The sequence below is a fragment of the Armigeres subalbatus genome, chromosome 1, assembly GCF_024139115.2.
Source record: "Armigeres subalbatus isolate Guangzhou_Male chromosome 1, GZ_Asu_2, whole genome shotgun sequence".
Classification (NCBI taxonomy): Eukaryota; Metazoa; Arthropoda; class Insecta; order Diptera; family Culicidae; genus Armigeres; species Armigeres subalbatus.
Window position 1 is genome coordinate 122,647,554 of NC_085139.1, and position 18,165 is coordinate 122,665,718.

The window sequence follows — 18,165 nt, forward strand, 5'->3', positions numbered from 1 at the left end:
GAAACTTTTACCCAAGCAACGAAAAGTACGGATAAGATGGGATGTTTTGGCTTAATCAGCTTGCATTTTAAGTCATTTTTTTATTGCTGGAGCGCAAAAGTGAACTTTGAAGTTCTGTTAAGGTGCTTGGAACTGTGAACTAAGAGTGAACTAATAAATTGGTTCGGTTAGGAACAAATTTAAGTAAAATGTGAACTTTTGGTTGCTTGGGTAGTCTTCTGATGCAAGACCGTGATGAAGGAGGCTGGGTTCGATTCCCAATTCGGTTCAGAAAGTTTTCTCGTCTGGGCAGTTTCGGTCGTGTGGTGGGCTTTTTTTGGTGAATTGGGGCTTTTTGAGTTTATAAGTGCACTTCGTTTTGCTAAGGAGTAAATGAATGCGAATATATGGATTTCGCAGAGTGGAAGTGATATATTATGTGTATGGAAAAAAATGGGGAATTTGTTTTGCAAAATTGAAATATCCGCAGTTATGAGACGTCGCAAGTCATTAAAATTAGTGCACATGATAGTGAATCTATACGTGCACTACTATTGACTATTCGAATTGTCGCGACTCGCGTCGCATCGCGAGTACTCAATTGGCCGTCTGGTTTGGCCCGATAATATGATTAGTAACGTCGGAAGGCGTTTTTTTTGCAATTCCTGATCATAATATTTGATTTACAGTTCGTCTTTTTTTTTTTTTACAAGGGAGAATGCATTTACACACTAACCCAGTACACGTGCATTGTAGTTGCCAAACTACCACACGGAAGTGTACTGGAGTGTCGGACTCGACCATACCGGTAATACCGACTAAACTCCTTGGCTCCACCATCGTTTCCCCAGGAACTACCTCGCAGTACTACTTCTGGGGGACGGCAGTACTAAGCGTACTCACTCATTATCGCTCACACAGGCACTCGTCCCACGCGAGACTGACTTGGGTGCTCGCACCCCATTCACTCCATTTGAGTCTTACTTGGATGCTCTCCCGGACGCTCCGCTGCCATGCCTCGAGGTGTCAATAGCGGTAACTGCCTGGGCCTACAGATATTGCGCTACGACACTCTGCCTCAGCACGAGCAGATCAATCACACCACTGCCGAAGCAGACCATACGCTACCCTGCCGAAGCAGGGACACTCCCCATGCACCACATGTGCACTACTGTAGGTGTGTGGGTACAACCCACTGCTACCCTGCCGCCGAAGCAGCTTCTCCAAAGACCATTCGCTCCATGTGACCCTTTTTCGGGTGCTCACTCTAACACTCCACTGCAATGCCTCGAGGTGTCGATGGGATACCTCGACTCCTGCCTCAGCATGTGCAGTCCATACTCAGACTTCTGCTGCGCTTTGGGGTGACAATAGCGGCGGAGACACGCTATGACACTCCTGCCTCAGCACAACCAGATCACTCACTCCCTGCCGAAGCAGCTCACGCGCTACCCTACCGGAGTAGGTACACTCCACAACTTATTCTAACACTCCACTGCCATGCCTCGAGGTGTCGATAGCGGTAGCAACGCTACGACACTCTTACCTTAGCATGTGCAGTCCATACTCAGACTTCTGCTGCGCTTCGAGGCTGCCATAGCGGCGGCGACTCGCTATGACACTCCTGCCTCAGCACAAACAGATCACTCACTCCCTGCCAAAGCAGCTCACGCACTACCCTACCGAAGTAGGGACACTCCACATGCCAGTTGGCACTCCCTCCCTGGGCTTGTGCTTTTGAAGCGGCACACAGTCGCTTTGATAGAGTCCGCTTACGGGCACTTGTGGTTTTTTGGGAGGGATTTTAGCAGAGCCCACTGCTAAATCCCACCACGCCCTAGGCAGTTCTCCCTGACTGACAGCTGGGGAGGGGTCGTCAAGCCCTTGGACATGGTCCCTGCTGCCCCCACAGTTCGTCTTTGAGTGATAAAACGGCCTACTTTTCCATACTAACGAAATGGGTGCTTTAATGAACATTATGCAACTCAAATGGATTGCATAATATTCATTATAACACTCATTTGTATGCTATAATGAAAAGCAAACATCAGAACAGTAGTTACATGACTACATTTTGCTGAATGAGCTTAGGTAAGTGTTCAAATAGTGTATTCTCAGCGTCGCGTAATAAATGAAATAGTTTGATGGACATGACATCAAAAATTTCCAAAAGCAAGTACATTTATCGCTTCACGGTTTATCAAATTTTGCAATGGGGCACGGCAACAAAGAATCTCTGCAGCAACATAATTTATTGGCAAGAATGTTCATGTGCAGTAAACTCTGGAAGGATTAGACAAGTACAAGTATAATTATGGTACAGATTTGTCATATTAAAGTCCATTTTTCGTCATTGAAAAAAGCGTGTGCAGCTTGTTGCAAAACTCGATTTTTTCAGCACTCGTAGTATTTATCCAACTCGGCAAGCCTCGTTAGATAAACGTACGACTCTTTTTGCAACTTGTTGCACAAACTACTATTTTCGTCATTGCAAAAAATAGCGTGTGTAACTTGTTGCAAAACTCGATTTTTTCAGCAGTCATAGTGTACTTATCCAATCGTGCAGAAAAATCATCTTTCTGCAACTTGTTGCACAAACTACTATTAGAACATCTATTTGTTAAGAATAATGAGAATTATAATGAAGTTAGCAGCTCATAATATGTAGAAGATAAGAAAAACGTTATCTAATTGTTGAACTGTAGAAAACTCAATATTGTCCCGTGAACCATTTTTTTACTTCGTACTTTAAAAACAAGTAGGTAGAGTTGTTGTGCCCTACCACCTTCTTTTTATTTCTTACTATACACAACTATAGCAAATAAGCAAAACCCTGCACTCGGCTTTGTACATACGAAGTTTGTACATATGTAGCTTATTGAACAGCAGGAAATTTTTAATACATTTTTTAAGGTTTCAAGAATGAGAATGAGAAACTGCAGATATCCAAGTAGTTTTTTGTGACAACAAAAATAAAAAACTTTATTAAGTAAGTTTAAGGTAGGTTTATTTCGTCTCCAAATCCAATAAAAGAAACACTTTTTCGCCAAACTCATCCGTATCAAATCGTAAGCTTAGGAAAAACGTTCTGCTATAGGTCTACCAAATGGACGCTGCTTTCGCTGGTTTTAGCCCCTACAACCATGGACGGAAGTACCTGCCGTGTAATCGCCTTTAATGTAATCGATCATGCAAGGTCTAATAGGAAATATTTGGATCAGTATTAATAATATTTCACATAAAATTTCACTTTTTGACTGGAACCTTGCAATTATATTTTTCCGACAATGAAAAATATGCGGAATAAATTTAGAACGCTTTTTATACCGAAGTAGGATTTTTCTCCAGATACAGTCAACTTACCCAACTTGGGAAGTTGCCTGTAAAGATGCGCTAAACAACGCATCAATTAGTTTGACAGATAACACTTCGGAAAAAATCGGTTCAAAATTCCCGACTTCCGAATTCTAATTTGGTGCTACGCCGAGAATATATTCAATAAAATAAATTGAATAGAATAGTACTAACTCAGCTCATCTTATATTCTTCTTCTATGTCTCTAGATTCTAACTTTAACTTGGGATGATTTCAACTTGGTGTTCTATTAGCATTTCGATAGCATCTGCATCTTGGGGAGCAAAATTGTTTTATTTGTAGCAATCGTCAGTGCAAAACTCAAACTTAAATATCCAACCCAACGAATATTATATACACTAGTGCCGCCAAGCGGATGAGTTCCGGAATAATATAATCTGCTACAGTTTCGTATTGACCTCTTGAACAAATTTGTGGAAGACTGTAACTTTCTAAATATTACGGATTCCAAAATATCATACTTATATCACCATGAACATCGAGCTGGTGAGCACCAACCACGCAATTTGTTTGAAAATCACGACTTGCTCCGACGTTTTGAGGTCCCGAAACGCCCCGATAGGTCCCATAGGAGGTCCCAACGTCTCAGACAAATCTTGAAGGACGGGAAACTTTGTGAGTTCCAAAATTGTTCAAATCGGTTTACTGACGGCTGAGATATAGGGATTTAAAAAATAGCGTTCCGTTTTTCGAGGCTTGGTCGTTCGTGTAAGTAAAACCTATCTCCGTCGGAGGAGTGTTATTGCTCGGAACGCCAACACCACCCCTCCCCCCAGACCAATTTTCTGGCTACGCCACTGGTGCGAACACAGTATTAAATGTATTATTTGAGAACTAAGATTTAACTTTCTAACTGCAAGTTGATTGCAGCACCGCACTCTAGATGGATTTTAATTCAGGCTTGATGGTTTTTTTCAGAACACATGAAAACGTTGTACACCCAGTTTTTTTTTACGCGAATGGAGTTCATTAAGTTCTCAACCGAGAAATTAATTAATTTTCTTTGATTTTTAGTAATTTTTTTCGCGGGAATAACTCATTGCTTCATTATTGACGCTGAAGGTTTTAAACGACCAAAACCGAACCGTGTAAAAAAAAACTGGGTGTATTCTGATAATCCTCCAACTTTCCAGGCAAAATTTTACATCTTTTAAAAGATATAAACACAGAAGATCTCAATTGGCGATTTGGCGTTGCAACAAAAAGAAGAAGCAGAATGTCGCGCATTCAAAAAACTAGCACGCTGCACGGGAAAAGATAGGAGGAAAATTTTCAAACCCTTCTCAAAAATTCTAGAAGTAATTTAATTAAAAACGGTTATCACCGCGGTGTTGAAATTCTCTTGCACTGCGTAATAGACGAATAATTTAGATTTCAAAATTTTGGTTTTGATTTTTCGTTTTATTCACAGTATTAAATATTTCCAACCTCGTACTCCCGACACGAATGTCATGAAAATGGTAAAGTGTCATAAATACATAATAATAATAACAATAACCTCGTACTGACAACCGTTTTTAAATAAATTACCTCTAGAAATGTGGAGGAGTCTTTTTTTTTTCATTTCCCGTGCTTATTTTTCGAATTCTGCTTCTTTTTTTTCTTGCAATGCCAAATCGCCAATCCGAACCGATACGTGAGAAGTCCATCCGTTCGGGAGTTATATTGCCTCAAAGGAAAGCAAACTCATTTTTATATTTTTAGACCAGAAAAATAACTTGTACATACAAGCTCTTACTATAAACTTTGCATCGCGTGAGTGACGAGCTGTGAACTGCAACATCGCGAACTCGCTCTCTTTAAACCATTGTAGCTCACTTCCCGAAACAATTAGCACGAATGAGGGTGGAGAGCGCAGAAGTAGTGCTCACCGACTTCTTGACTTTTCAGACAAGAGAGGCATCATTTAATAACAGCAATAATTTACACAGTAACCGTAAAAGAGTGGATAGCGTACACGCATCATTCTGGCGGTTTTGTTGATGCTCTTGGTTCGAATCCAAGAGGCAGCCATGGGAGGGGGAAGGGGGTGGGACATTTAAAACCGATTGGTTTACTATTTTTTGTACACACAGTTGATAGTAACTATCATACTGAGACCCATATAGGCGAATCTGAGTTTTAATGAGCTAAAATAGACCAAAATAAATTTTTGCTTTAGGGGAAAGCTTCTTGGTTGTCGACTAAGCGTGACTAAACAGGACGGCAGGGCTGGTCTGCTGTTTCCGCTTCCGTCTATAACGTTCCACGTTCTGCCGGGTACCTTGCTGCAGCGCGACCGCCCGCGCTGCGTCCTTCTCCTCCAGAATCTGTCTGCACTCTTCGTCGAACCAATCGTTCCGTCGACTTCGACCCATATACCCGACGTTGTTCTCCGCTGCGTCGTTAATGGCTGCTTTGACTGTATTCCAGCAGTCCTCAAGAGGGGCCCCATCGAGCTCACCCTCTTCCGGCAACGCTGCCTCGAGATGCTGCGCGTATGCAGTGGCGACATCAGGTTGCTTCAGTCGCTCTAGGTCGTACCGCGGCGGTCGTCGGTACCGAACATTGTTGATGACGGATAGTTTTGGGCGCAGTTTAACCATCACCAGATAGTGGTCAGAGTCGATGTTAGCGCCACGATATGTCCTGACGTCGATAATGTCGGAGAAGTGCCGTCCATCAATCAGAACGTGGTCGATTTGTGATTCTGTCTGCAGTGGCGATCTCCAGGTGTACCGATACGGGAGGCTGTGTTGGAAGTAGGTGCTGCGAATGGCCATATTCTTGGAGGCGGCGAAATCAATTAGTCGTAGGCCGTTTTCGTTCGTCAGCCGGTGAGCGCTGAACTTTCCAATAGTCGGTCTAAACTCCTCCTCTTGGCCAACCTGCGCGTTCAAATCTCCTATGATGATCTTGACGTCGTGGCTTGGGCAGCTATCGTACTCACGTTCCAGCTGCGCGTAGAATGCGTCCTTATCATCATCAGTGCTTCCGGAGTGTGGGCTATGGACGTTGATTATGCTGAAGTTGAAGAACCGGCCTTTGATCCTCAACCTGCACATTCTCTCGTTGATCGGCCACCACCCGATCACGCGCCTTTGCATGTCGCCCATCACTATGAAAGCTGTTCCCAGCTCGTGTGTGCTGCCGCAGCTCTGGTAGATGGTATGATTACCTCTAAACGTTCGCACCATTGATCCCTTCCAACAAACCTCCTGCAGCGCTACGATGCCGAATCCACGGTCCTTGAGCACATCGGCGAGTATGCGTGTGCTCCCGATGAAGTTGAGAGATTTGCAGTTCCACGAACCGAGTTTCCAATCGCTAGTCCCTTTTCGTCGCAGTGGTCTTCGCCGATGGTTCCGGTCCGTACTCTCTTGTTGATTGTTCGTTGCTTATGATTTTTAAAGGCTGGCTTGCAGGGCCTGACACCAAACCCCTAAATTTCCGGAGGACCATTCCTCCTTATTTCCGGTGGACCATGGTGCACAGTTTCACTTTAGAGTCCCTCGCTGGCACTCGGACGATGATCAGCCGCCCCTAACATGGGGAACAGACGCTGTTGTGAGCCGATCCTGACATGGAGAACAGACGCTCAATAAGATTTGCACCTCCGGAGAGGAGCAAACCCCCCTTCCCTGTCAGCATACGACCATAGTTCCCACCGGGGTTGGTTACCCGATCTTCCCTAAGGTTGCTCGTATCCCGGCCAGCACCGCGGGGAGGTAGAGATAGGAGTTGCTGGGTAAGAGGCTAAGGACCGCGAGATGGGGTCTATTTTATTCCTTCAGGTACGCGAAGTACCAATGGTACGCTTTACCCAGCATTTGCCGTGCCAGCATGCGTCGCAGCATGCGTGAAATAAAAACATAGTTGTGCGTTGTTTCCGTCTTGAGTGGGTGCCATTGAAAACGTGAGTGAAATTTATTTTGAATTGCGGAAGGCTTGTCCTTAAGTACTTTTTTTTCACCGGTATCAAATGAAAACTACTGAAATTCTTCCAACGGTTTAAATTCAGTTAAACGAATGTTAATTTTGGATCGATTGATTTAACCGTATACAAACTAAATTTACGACACTTTAGTGCACTCGCAAAACAGACAAACAGTCAGAGATTTTTCATTGTTCAAATATTCAACGATCGCTTTTTGTTGGTTCACTATTGCTTCCTGGATTGTTTGTCCAAACATGGTGTTAACAGCAGATGACTTTTAGCTATGATTTTAGTTAATGACGTTGATGTCAAAAGCCAGAGATGTTTTTTTTTGCGCGAAATGTGTCGAGAATTATGTTTGTTTGTTAGTGCTTTGCGTATAGCTCGCAAACAACGTTTATGCAAAATATGTCTACACCTTTTACTCAAGAATATTAACACCGGTATAAGCTCGTGTAAATTTTCGTCATGTAGATTAATTTGCATAATGACAGCTATGAATTTTGATTGTGACGAATTGTCTCTATGAATCTTGATTGTATCGAATTTTCAAGAAAGAATACATTTCAATGTTTTTTTTCCAATGGGCGTCATTGTCTTTTATTCAAATTACTAAAAAAAAAACACCCTACCATGAGTTATAACTTTAAATTATTTGAGTAAAAAACATAATAAGCCCTTCGAATCTCCAGTCTAAATTACGCTTATTTCGAAAAGGTAGGATAAGGGGAGCCATTCTAAGTCGTGCGATAAGATGCGCGGCTACAATGCGAGACCATGTTGAGAGTGGCTGGATTCCTATTCGTGTTAGCCTCATGATATACAAATGCAAAAATGGTAACTTGGCTTAGAAACCTCGCAGTTAATAAACTGTACAAGCGCTTAATGAACACTAAGCTGCGGTGCGGTAATATCCCAGTGGGAGATATAATGCCTAAGAAGCAGAAGAAGGGTCACGGGAGGTAACGTTAGCCTTGGATATAACGTTGGGTTATCACCCAAATTAGTCAATATCGTTTTGTAGCGAGATATTTACCACTGTTTCTTTAAAAAGTGTACCATTTTGACTCAAATCCCAAACATGACTCATATTCCGAACACTGGCATTTTAGGGACCTTGAACTGGATCTTTCATCGATTTCCCGTACTGACGATCAAGATTACAAACTCATTCAAGATCTATGGAAAATAAAACGAATGAAGCCGAAATGGCTATTTAAAAGCGAGGAATATGAGTCATGTTCGGATTTGAGTCAAAACGGTATTCAGCATATTTCCCTTGGGGAACAATGCACCGCACTTTTGCTACCAGTATACTCGATTCTTATGGGGAGATTGCGGCGTTCCCTAAGGTGCGGTTGTTCCTAAACCTTCCTGAACTTGTGTGAAAAATCACTTCGACTTAGTTTTTAGCAGCTAGTTAGGCAGGCAGGCTGTGCAAGAGTTTTTTTGTACAAAAAAGTAGTTTTCTGAATAGACTTACCTATTTTCACATAGGTAGATGAACGGATAATAGTTACAATATTTTAGCATTTATAATAAATTCGCAATTTTCATTAGAAAAGCACCACGATTAGGGAAAACTTTTTGGACAATATTTGAAGCACTTGTTGCCAAAATACAGCATAAGATTTTCATTTGAAGCAGCACATTATCATTGCCTACTTTACGGCTTTTCCAGAAAACAATAAAGTGAATCACGCACTAACATTTCTAGAGACTGAAAAAGCATCTACCACCAGATCTCAGATTAGGAACATTTGTCGAATAAGAAGTCCATTTCGCCCGAAGCTTTTGATGGCTCAAATAAAAAATGGTGCATAATTTTTGTTGTTGTTTTCGACTACTTCGCGTAATAACCAAAAGTGAGCAAGCCGTCTGGTGGCATAATTTTGGTAAGAAGCGCTAAATATGAAGATTTATATCGAACATTCGAACTTATGGGATGGGTTTGGTAAGCGAGAGAATAAGTAGGAAAATAAGCCGAAATAAAATAAACGACGATTTTCAAAGATCCGAGCACTAATAAATGTTGCTGTTCGGAATTTCACCGGGAAATTTTTCTGGACTTCTAGGCGATTTCTTTATATTTCCATGAAAATTTTTAAGAAGGGGAAGGGTTGTTTGGCCAAAAGTCATTTGGAATAAAGCCATTTGGCCGAATGATACTTGACCGTATAACACGTTAAGCCGAAGGTACTCCAGCCGAATTCCATTTTGTCGAATTGATTGTTTTAGCGAAACGTTTAGGGTAAGACGGTATAATGCGCCCCACCTGGCCAAAACGCCCCTCTTTGATTTCTAGAAAACTATAACTAACTAAGGGTCAAAATCAGTTGGTACCTATAAATATTTGTAAAACCATCGTACTATGTGAATGTGGAAGTATTTTTGTAGTACATAATGAAAATAATAGCAAAATACGAAAAGTGACAGTTTTGATGTAACTTTTCATGTTTGTTTGCTCAACATTTTGGAGCGACGCTAGCATACTGTCCGCAAAACTTGCACGGGAACACTCAGTTGGGCAACAAAATAACTTTTCTTAGTGGTTAATATGATATAAAATTGCTTCCATCTTAAAAAACGTGACGATTTTTGAAAATATGTATTACTGGCCAAAACGCCCCAGGGTAGGCAGGACGATATGCCCTTACCAACTGGACACAAGCGCGGCGAGCTCGCAGCAGTTGCTTTCAAATTATATGGAAATTATTGAAATGTAAATAAAACCTGATTAAATGGACTTATGTTGGTTTTTTAATGTCAAGCACATAAGGATTTGTAACCTTTTTATTATGGGATTGATAAAATACTAATGAAGGGCTTTGGAACGTCTTTTGGCTAAGGTGGGGCGTATTGCCCAGGCACTTTTAGAAATCCATTTTTTCACGACTTTTCAAAAAAGCATTATTTCGTGTTATCTGTAATATTTTTATATGACTACTCACGGGCAATGCATTTGCGACTTCTTGCACTACCAAATAACACAAAGTTTGCATAAATTGCGATGAAAAGTAAAAAGTTATCAAGGTTTTGCCTTAGGGGGGGCATATTATACCGTCTTACCCTATAAGGTTAGAAACGGTTTGGCGGATAATGTCATTTGGACGAAAGGGAGACATTCGTCTGAACCTTTTTTTCTATGAATTTATTAACGTTAGTTCGTCCAGGTCGCTTGGTCAAACAGGGCATTTTGGTTGTTGGCAGAAAGGACAACTGACAACCATTTCCATACATACAGCCGAAAATGTTATTTGCTGAACGGGAAATACGATCAAAACTGTCGACTGTTCGGCTAAACTCCATTTTCGGTCAAAAAGCATTGTCTTGCCAAACGACCATTTCGGCCAAACAGCATTTGCAGCCAAACTTCATTTTCGGCCAAATGACATTTTCGTTCTAATGGTTTGATCGGCTGAACAGCTTTAGGTCTTGTCACTTTCCGCCAAATGGCCCATCCCGACGTTAGGTCGAGTCGGTCATTTGACCTAGAATGCCGTTTGACCGAAATGGTTGCTTGGCACAAAGGGTCATTTGGCTAAACGGACGGTCAAAAATGTCATTTGCAGAACAGCTCATATGGAAAAAAAAATCCTTAAGCTAAATAACATGTTCGGCCTTATGGCCCTTTCTGCCATACTGCCATACGTTTCTTTGAAAGGGGTTTCATCAGGTTTGAGCGCGTTTTACAAGCCATCTTTACCGCCCAAAGTGAGGCATGAAAGTGAGCTTCCAATCGATGTCCACACCTAGGACTCAGATAATTTCCGGTTGGGTATGGCTTCAAGCCCGAGCTTTATTAGTGATCCCGCTAGTTCAAAGAAAAGCCTACGATGAGGTCCACCGGTGGATAGCACTTAGCGCAGCCTGTGTTTTTACCCTAGTTTGTCTAGGTGTCCTACCAACGACGACAAGGAGAATGTAGTCAGCGTAAACAAACAGGAATACCGTCGTGCGGGGCTTCTTTTGACTACGGGGGCTACCTTGTATTTTTTATTTTCTGAAAAATTTAAACGAAATAAATACAAAACTTCAAACAGAAAGTTGCAATCCAACTATCCACAATACACCTGAATAATGATAATGGAAATTTGATAGTAATTCACGTTATAATTCTTGTTACAAAATGTCCAAAGTAGCCCCCGATTTGTCAAAAGAAGCCCCGCACGACGGTACATACATTTGCCGGTAGTACGACGAATACCCCATTAATCGCAATAAGAATGACAGTCACTGCCAGAACCGACCCTTGGGGCACTTTCACTTCTTCAGCAAAATCATATCCGGGCGGTTTAATTTCAAACAGTGATTTATTCCCGATATAAATTCGTAATGAACCTTAGTTCACGTTTTCGCGGGTTTGAAACAGTTTTCCTGCGCTAAAAAGAGCCTACGAGAGGCTTAGGTGAAACAGTTGAAAATCGATGGTCAACCGTAAACAAAAGTCAAAACAAGGAAAAAGAATCGTTTTAACATAGCACTAAGTGCGTAGTATGTTTGAAGAAGATGACTTTAGAGAGGGTAGGGTATAGTCAATTTTCGGGAAAGGTTTTTTTCAAATTCCCTGGTTATAAGAAAAAGACATTCGATTACTGAAAGGAAATCTCTTTTCCGCACACAGGAAAAAATACTTAAAACAAACAGTGCATAAAATGTAAGTTTCAGAGTTCTAACAGGTTTACTTACGACTCGCATGCATTGACGATAATTGTTCCCCGTTTAGTATAACGGCCGTTTGGCATAATGAACGTCTGGCACAATGGTCAATTGCATAATTGTTACTAGAACTGTGTGATTGATGAATAAGATTTGTCTTTGCTTCCTCCATATGAGCAATTCTTAATAATTGATCTCATGATTGTACAACGTGGCAATCGAAAATTTAAGAAGGTTCCTGTAAAAACATTCAAATTTTGATATAGCATTGAATTAGTTTGACGTTGAGTTCTAGTTCTAGAACTTTGTCTCGCCCAAAATAAATTAGAGTGGATGTACCAGTCGTGGTTATAGCACCAGTTGTCGCACTAGTGCAATATAAATTAGGTGGCACTTCATATGACCACAAAATATATTCCGATCAGTGAACCATATTCATATGACACGATAACACCTTTAATCTCCTCCAAAACAAACAAAACATAATTGTAAAAATTGATGTTGCTTAGTTTTTGGCGTCTTTCGCACTAGTGGCCCTATTGTGGCCAATCCCATTAGAAAGCTATGTGATTTTCCATAGTAGGAACCAAAATGAAGAATAGTGCCTCAACTAGTACATGCGTTCCTATTATGTATCTTGGGCACTAACACGAATTTGATTGGCTTTTTTTCGCATTCGCTCTAAGCAGCAGGAAAGGAATCTTTTATACTGGCATTGCATATGCTCCATGCCGTAAATAAGCATTTCGAAAACCTGACTGTTCTAAATAAGCATTCTCAAAGCAATCATGAGAGGCATAGTCTTATAATAGCATTTTGAATGCACAATGTTGTTTTTCGTTAAGTGCAATGCATTGCAATGGAACAGGTACATTAGTGCCACTTTAAGGCCTGTAGTGTTCATACGTCAAACTTTTTCCAATAGGGAATCATAAAGCGGGGACTATTTGTCCAATGAACTTACATTTAAGAATAGAAATCGGTACGAGCAGAATGTTTTTCCCATTACGAACATTGACAGGAGTACTTGTCGTTAACCTAACCCTATCACTAATTACATAGTTTAGCTACATTTTATTACTCCATTGCACTATTTTCGATGGATGCATTGAAGCAGCACTACTGTAGCTGTTTCATTGCAATTGGGTATGACGTTTGTGACGGTTGCATTCTGAGATGAGTTAGATTAAGTTTCAATGTTTCTGAAGGGGCGTAGGGTAACCGTACCCTTAGTGGAGGTAGTTGATGCGCCTTGCTTTAAATTTCTTGTTAAATGCAACTTACCTTAAGATTTCGCTTGAAAAACTATTGAAAACAATGATTTTCCTTAACAAAATTGACTCCCTTGCACCTATAGTGGTGCAACTGTACCAATAGTGGCGAATCTCATAAGAAACCAATGGATAGCACCACTATAGGAACCAAAATTATTTTTTACCGCCACTAAAGGAACAGTGTACCCATAGTGGTGCAAGCAATATTTGGTAATTGTTGATATTAAATAACATCTATCTCATTTTTGTTAGCAAATTTATTAGTTTATCTATTGACTAAGATATTAAAGCAGTAAATATCCCGTAATTAGCTATTTTTAAAAAATAATTTCTTTTGTGGATCTACTAATACCTCCACTATTGGTACCGCTACCCTAATGTTTATGTTGGGCAAAATTATTCCCACTACCACCTCTCTCTTATAGGCCAGCTGGTAAGGGCGATGACAACTACAGCGTCGGGTGGCAAGAGCGCGAGTTCGAATCTTGCGCGAAGAAAGTAAAAAATTAGGTTCCACTTCAAATATGAAAATACAATAACGATATAATATGAAAAAAAAACTATGTTAAGAAAGAATTAGAAAAAATGCCATTAAAAAACCTTTTTTCTTGTTTTTAAAATTAAGCATTTATTCAGCATTTCGGATGCTGAATGAATGCTACTCAGAAAAAAATCTATTTTATCGATAAAATAGGATTGAGCATTTAAGCAGCCATATATTGGGCCAAACCTGCATTAAAATAGCATTAAAGGCGACTATAGAGCTTATTGGCATTTAATGCTTTGCACTAAAGGCGCATATAATGCCACTTAAATGCTTTATATAATGCTTACTGGTTACCTGGGAAGTAATATTTCATTCTATTTATTTGGTAAACTCAGTCATGTTAAAGATATGTTTATAAAAAAACCATAAGTTTATTAAAACGCCAGTTAATGATGAATTCAAAGCAATCAAATACATCTTTACGAGTGTAATTTAGGCCGAAACAAATATTTAAAATCTATTTTGTCTCCACCCCTCCCCCCCTCGGATTTTTTTGCCAACAAATAATATTTTGAGGGGGCAACAAAATAAAATTCGTATAGTTTTGAGGATTTTCAAAATATTCTTTAACAAATCCGAGGAGTTTTTTTTGTTTTTTTTTTCATTTTAATATTTATTTTGTATTATCTCCTTGACCTTTCGGAGACCAGTAGGACAAAAAGTTAATTAAATATTTGTAACGGCCTTATTTAAAATTAAAAAATGACCTTAAGCTATCACCATTGTGCAACAAAAATAATCCAGAAACAAAACGAAATTAAAAAAATAACTGTACAGAGAGTAGGAGGTTGAGGGTTCGAGTCCCTCCAAGACACGTGGATTCTTTTTCGCAAATTTCATATCAATTTGTTCATTTCGAAACATGTGCTGTACATATGCACAGCCAAGATATTTAACAAAAAAAATGGTTTTCGTACGGCTGAGTTGCCGAATAAGGCAATTAATTGTAACTGTACGAACCAAACAACGAGAAGCAGTGCATTTTTATTTAGGAAAGCATGATTTCACACGATTAAAAAGAAAATTGCGATGCATATTTTCATCTGTGCAATTTTACAGCCCTCTAATATACTCCGAGTATAAATTTATAATAGCTAAGTGCAGTATCCGTGTGAAAATGAGACTGAATTGCCGTTGAATTAAATTACCTATGATTGAGTATACAACAGATCGGAAGTCCCCAAGTAACTGATTATTTTTTCAGTTTAATTACAGCAATAACTGTTGGCAACTGGATTTATTTATGATATACTCATAGCTGCCAATAAAACGAATAAGATCAATTAAAATTGACAAATTTTGAATAATTTCTAGGTTAATGATTTTGAACTGAATCAAATTAAGATTTATTTCGGATTTTCTACTTCTTATGACATATTTTCAGTCGAGTTGAGTAGTGTGGTATAAGTGGAAGAACAAGCACAACACGACGTATGGCGAATTAAGACCAAGTATTTTGTGTGAGAAGTATCAAAAGTTTAAAGAAGAATGTTTTGCCTAGTTGGATTTTGAAATATTGCAATGCTCGATTTCTATTTGCACTCCAACAGTTATAGCCAAGCTGCAGTGAAAATGAGAGAAATAATTCATAATTACTTTTCTAATAGTGCTCTAGTACATAGTTTTCACAAGAATGTTTACTGCAATTGATTGTACCCAAAATGTAAAACACTATTTCCATCAAAATAATGATAAGCGACATTTGAATTGAAAGTTTTGTAAGCACAGAATTTAAAAATTGAAATAATTAAATTCAATTGTTTTACAGATTATAAAAAACGGAATAGAAAGGAACTATTTTTCAACGATATTAACCTTCGCAAAGAAACCAGATTCGATGCAATCATGTTTGTCACATTTGAATTACCCCACAAAAAATACATTGGGTTGTATTGAACGAACTTGATACTTTGTTGGACACAAGCATTTGGCGTCCTAATTAAGTGTTTTTTTTTTCGAAATAAATCAAGGCAATACCAACAATATTTGGCTTTGCTTCACGGTTGGTGAACCACGCGCAGCATTTGTTGCACTGGCTAACGTTAATCCATTTTGGACACGTTGCTGTATGGTTCGCTAGTTTATAAACGAGCGTCGTATCTGTGAACTGCCAAACTTTATGTTTACTCACCCCAGGCAAAGGTGGCTGGCGTTGCATCCACGATGTTGACTACAAAGGCAATGAGCGCAATCAAGTGAAATAAGCCTATCATCAGCACATTGTTCCATTTGATCTCGGCGTCAAACTCGTAACCAAAGTAATCGCGTAGGATCGACGTTAAGCGATGACCCAGAACTGATTGCTTCCATTTGTTGTAATGCCTCAAATATGCGTTGATGTCTTTCTCAGTGATCGTTTGATCATCACCCAGCACCGTTTCGTTGTTGTTTGGATCACTGATGCATTTAACTGCTCCACGGTAATGTTTACCGGATTTTTGCATAGCTTGAGTCGAATTACCACCCAAGAATTGGAAAGCTTTTGCAAATTTCGTCGTCATTTCAGATAATTTTAAATAATTTATCACTGAACAGATGGATAATCCCAATCTTCGAATTTTAAAGCTACGAGTGACACAGAACTACAACCATCACGCTCACAGTGTATTTAAAATTGATCTTGAACAATGGCTTCCACATTTGTCACACGTTGTTCACTAGAACCTGTTCTTCGCAGTTTTCATCCCAAAATGCGCGAACGTGTCCGACCGATTCAAATTCCACTGTCGTAATGCTGCTGGGTCCTAAAATCAAATCAGAAATCTTTGTCTTGGTTTCACGCGCTCGAATCGGTTCCAACTTGCTGCTCACACTCCTTCCTATTTTCGACTTCTTGGAAGCTTACCGATGCTGGAGTTCATCTCAATCGAAACAGAAAGAGCGAACTTCAATGGAGTTCACCGCTCGGAGGTTCCCACCGACAGCTGGGTGGCTATAAAAAATGTCATTTGGAGACAAAATCACTCAAAGGGCAATACTTAAATTACGGCTTATATTCGACCATTTTTGATTCCAATACAAAAAAAAATCAAAGAGCTTTGGAAAATAAGCAACAACGAAAAACAAAAGAAACGAGTAGCTACATAACAAGATTGGCTCACAATCAAAACACCGGCTTGATTTTGGTGCTTGATTGCACAAAAACTTGGCTGCCTGCCTTCCAGTCAGTAGTGGGCTGATCTCAAACGTCTTGTGTTCAGCTGCCTCTTCTCAACACTCGTTTATGGGATTTGCTGAATGCGAACATTCATTTTTCCAGCAACCAGCTTTTAGATAAAGTCCAAAAGGTGAACCTTATGCTGTGTTCACACAAGCACCAAGTAAGTTGATCTGTTCACTGGTCTGAGTGAAGAAAAACATAAGTGTTCGCTGTTATGAAAAAATGAAAAATGTGAAATAATATTGATCAATAAAACTTCGAAGATCGATACAGGAAATATTAATTATAGAACAGGTAATAATTATTTTGTCATCTACAGTTAAGTAACTAGACCGATTGGAATGGATATGTCATTTTAGTTTGGTGAGTGCTTCATCTATACTAGGCTTGAACACTGTGGAAAATACCATCCGCATTCAATCCGGTTTTGCAGTTTGTGGTGAGAAACTACATATACTAAACTGTGAATCTATGTTGGATTTACTCATTAATGTGAAGTTAAAATACATGACTCAAAGATACAAAAATAAAAAACTGCGTTGTTTTCATTGTAAAAATATCAAATTACAGTCTGGGCATGACTCTTATCATCGGAATATTAATAAATTACATCATTTAACTCCTTTGTCACGCTTACTTAAAGAAACATCTGGAACTTCTGTATAACTTTTCAAGATTCTCGAAGACGCCCTTGAAGTGTCATGTATATTATGGACGAGCTGTATACTTTACATAGAAATTGTCTTGTTAAAACTGGATGCTTAATAAAGGTCGCCCACCAGGAAGAAGAAAAATAAAAAACTAGCAAAAGCTATGTATATCACAACTAGTGAGCACAAGTTAGCGTAAATACATGGGGTCGTTCAATAATGACGTCACATGTTGCATTTTACAACATTTTACAAAAGTTGAATCGAAGGACTATAACATCACTTAAGAAACAAACTTGTCATAAGAACATCTGAGAGCCCAGTTTCAATCAATGATAATTTCTATCATTCTACCCAGTTTGATTAATTCTACACTGATCCTAGGCCAACTACGAGAAAGGCAGTTATTACTACTTGGTGGATGCACCAGAATTTTATGAACAAATGTTGTCAGTCTACTCCGACACCACTAACGAGCCGGAAACTGCCTTCATAGCCAGATAAGCCAATGCGCTATTGGGTGTGTCAATCAATCAATGCAACAACTAAGGGCATTATCTATAAGAAGCGCAGGTTGGCGAGCTACGACGGATGTCCAAAACGGG

At 39.7% G+C, this 18,165-nt stretch overlaps 1 protein-coding gene across 3 annotated transcripts in view; it reads right to left on the reverse strand.

The window, feature by feature from the left end:
- LOC134205081 (acyl-CoA Delta-9 desaturase) overlaps window positions 1-18,165 on the reverse strand; it is a 126,179-nt gene that overhangs the window by 71,861 nt on the left and 36,153 nt on the right. Inside the window, exon 1 of one of the 3 annotated variants that reach the window (XM_062679985.1) lies at window positions 15,882-16,479. The exons of the other annotated variants lie outside the window; for them this stretch is intronic. Coding sequence (XP_062535969.1) covers window positions 15,882-16,251 — 370 coding nt within the window. The 5' untranslated portion in view covers window positions 16,252-16,479. Of the gene's footprint in view, window positions 1-15,881; window positions 16,480-18,165 lie in introns of those variants that run through there. 3 annotated transcript variants of the gene reach the window in all.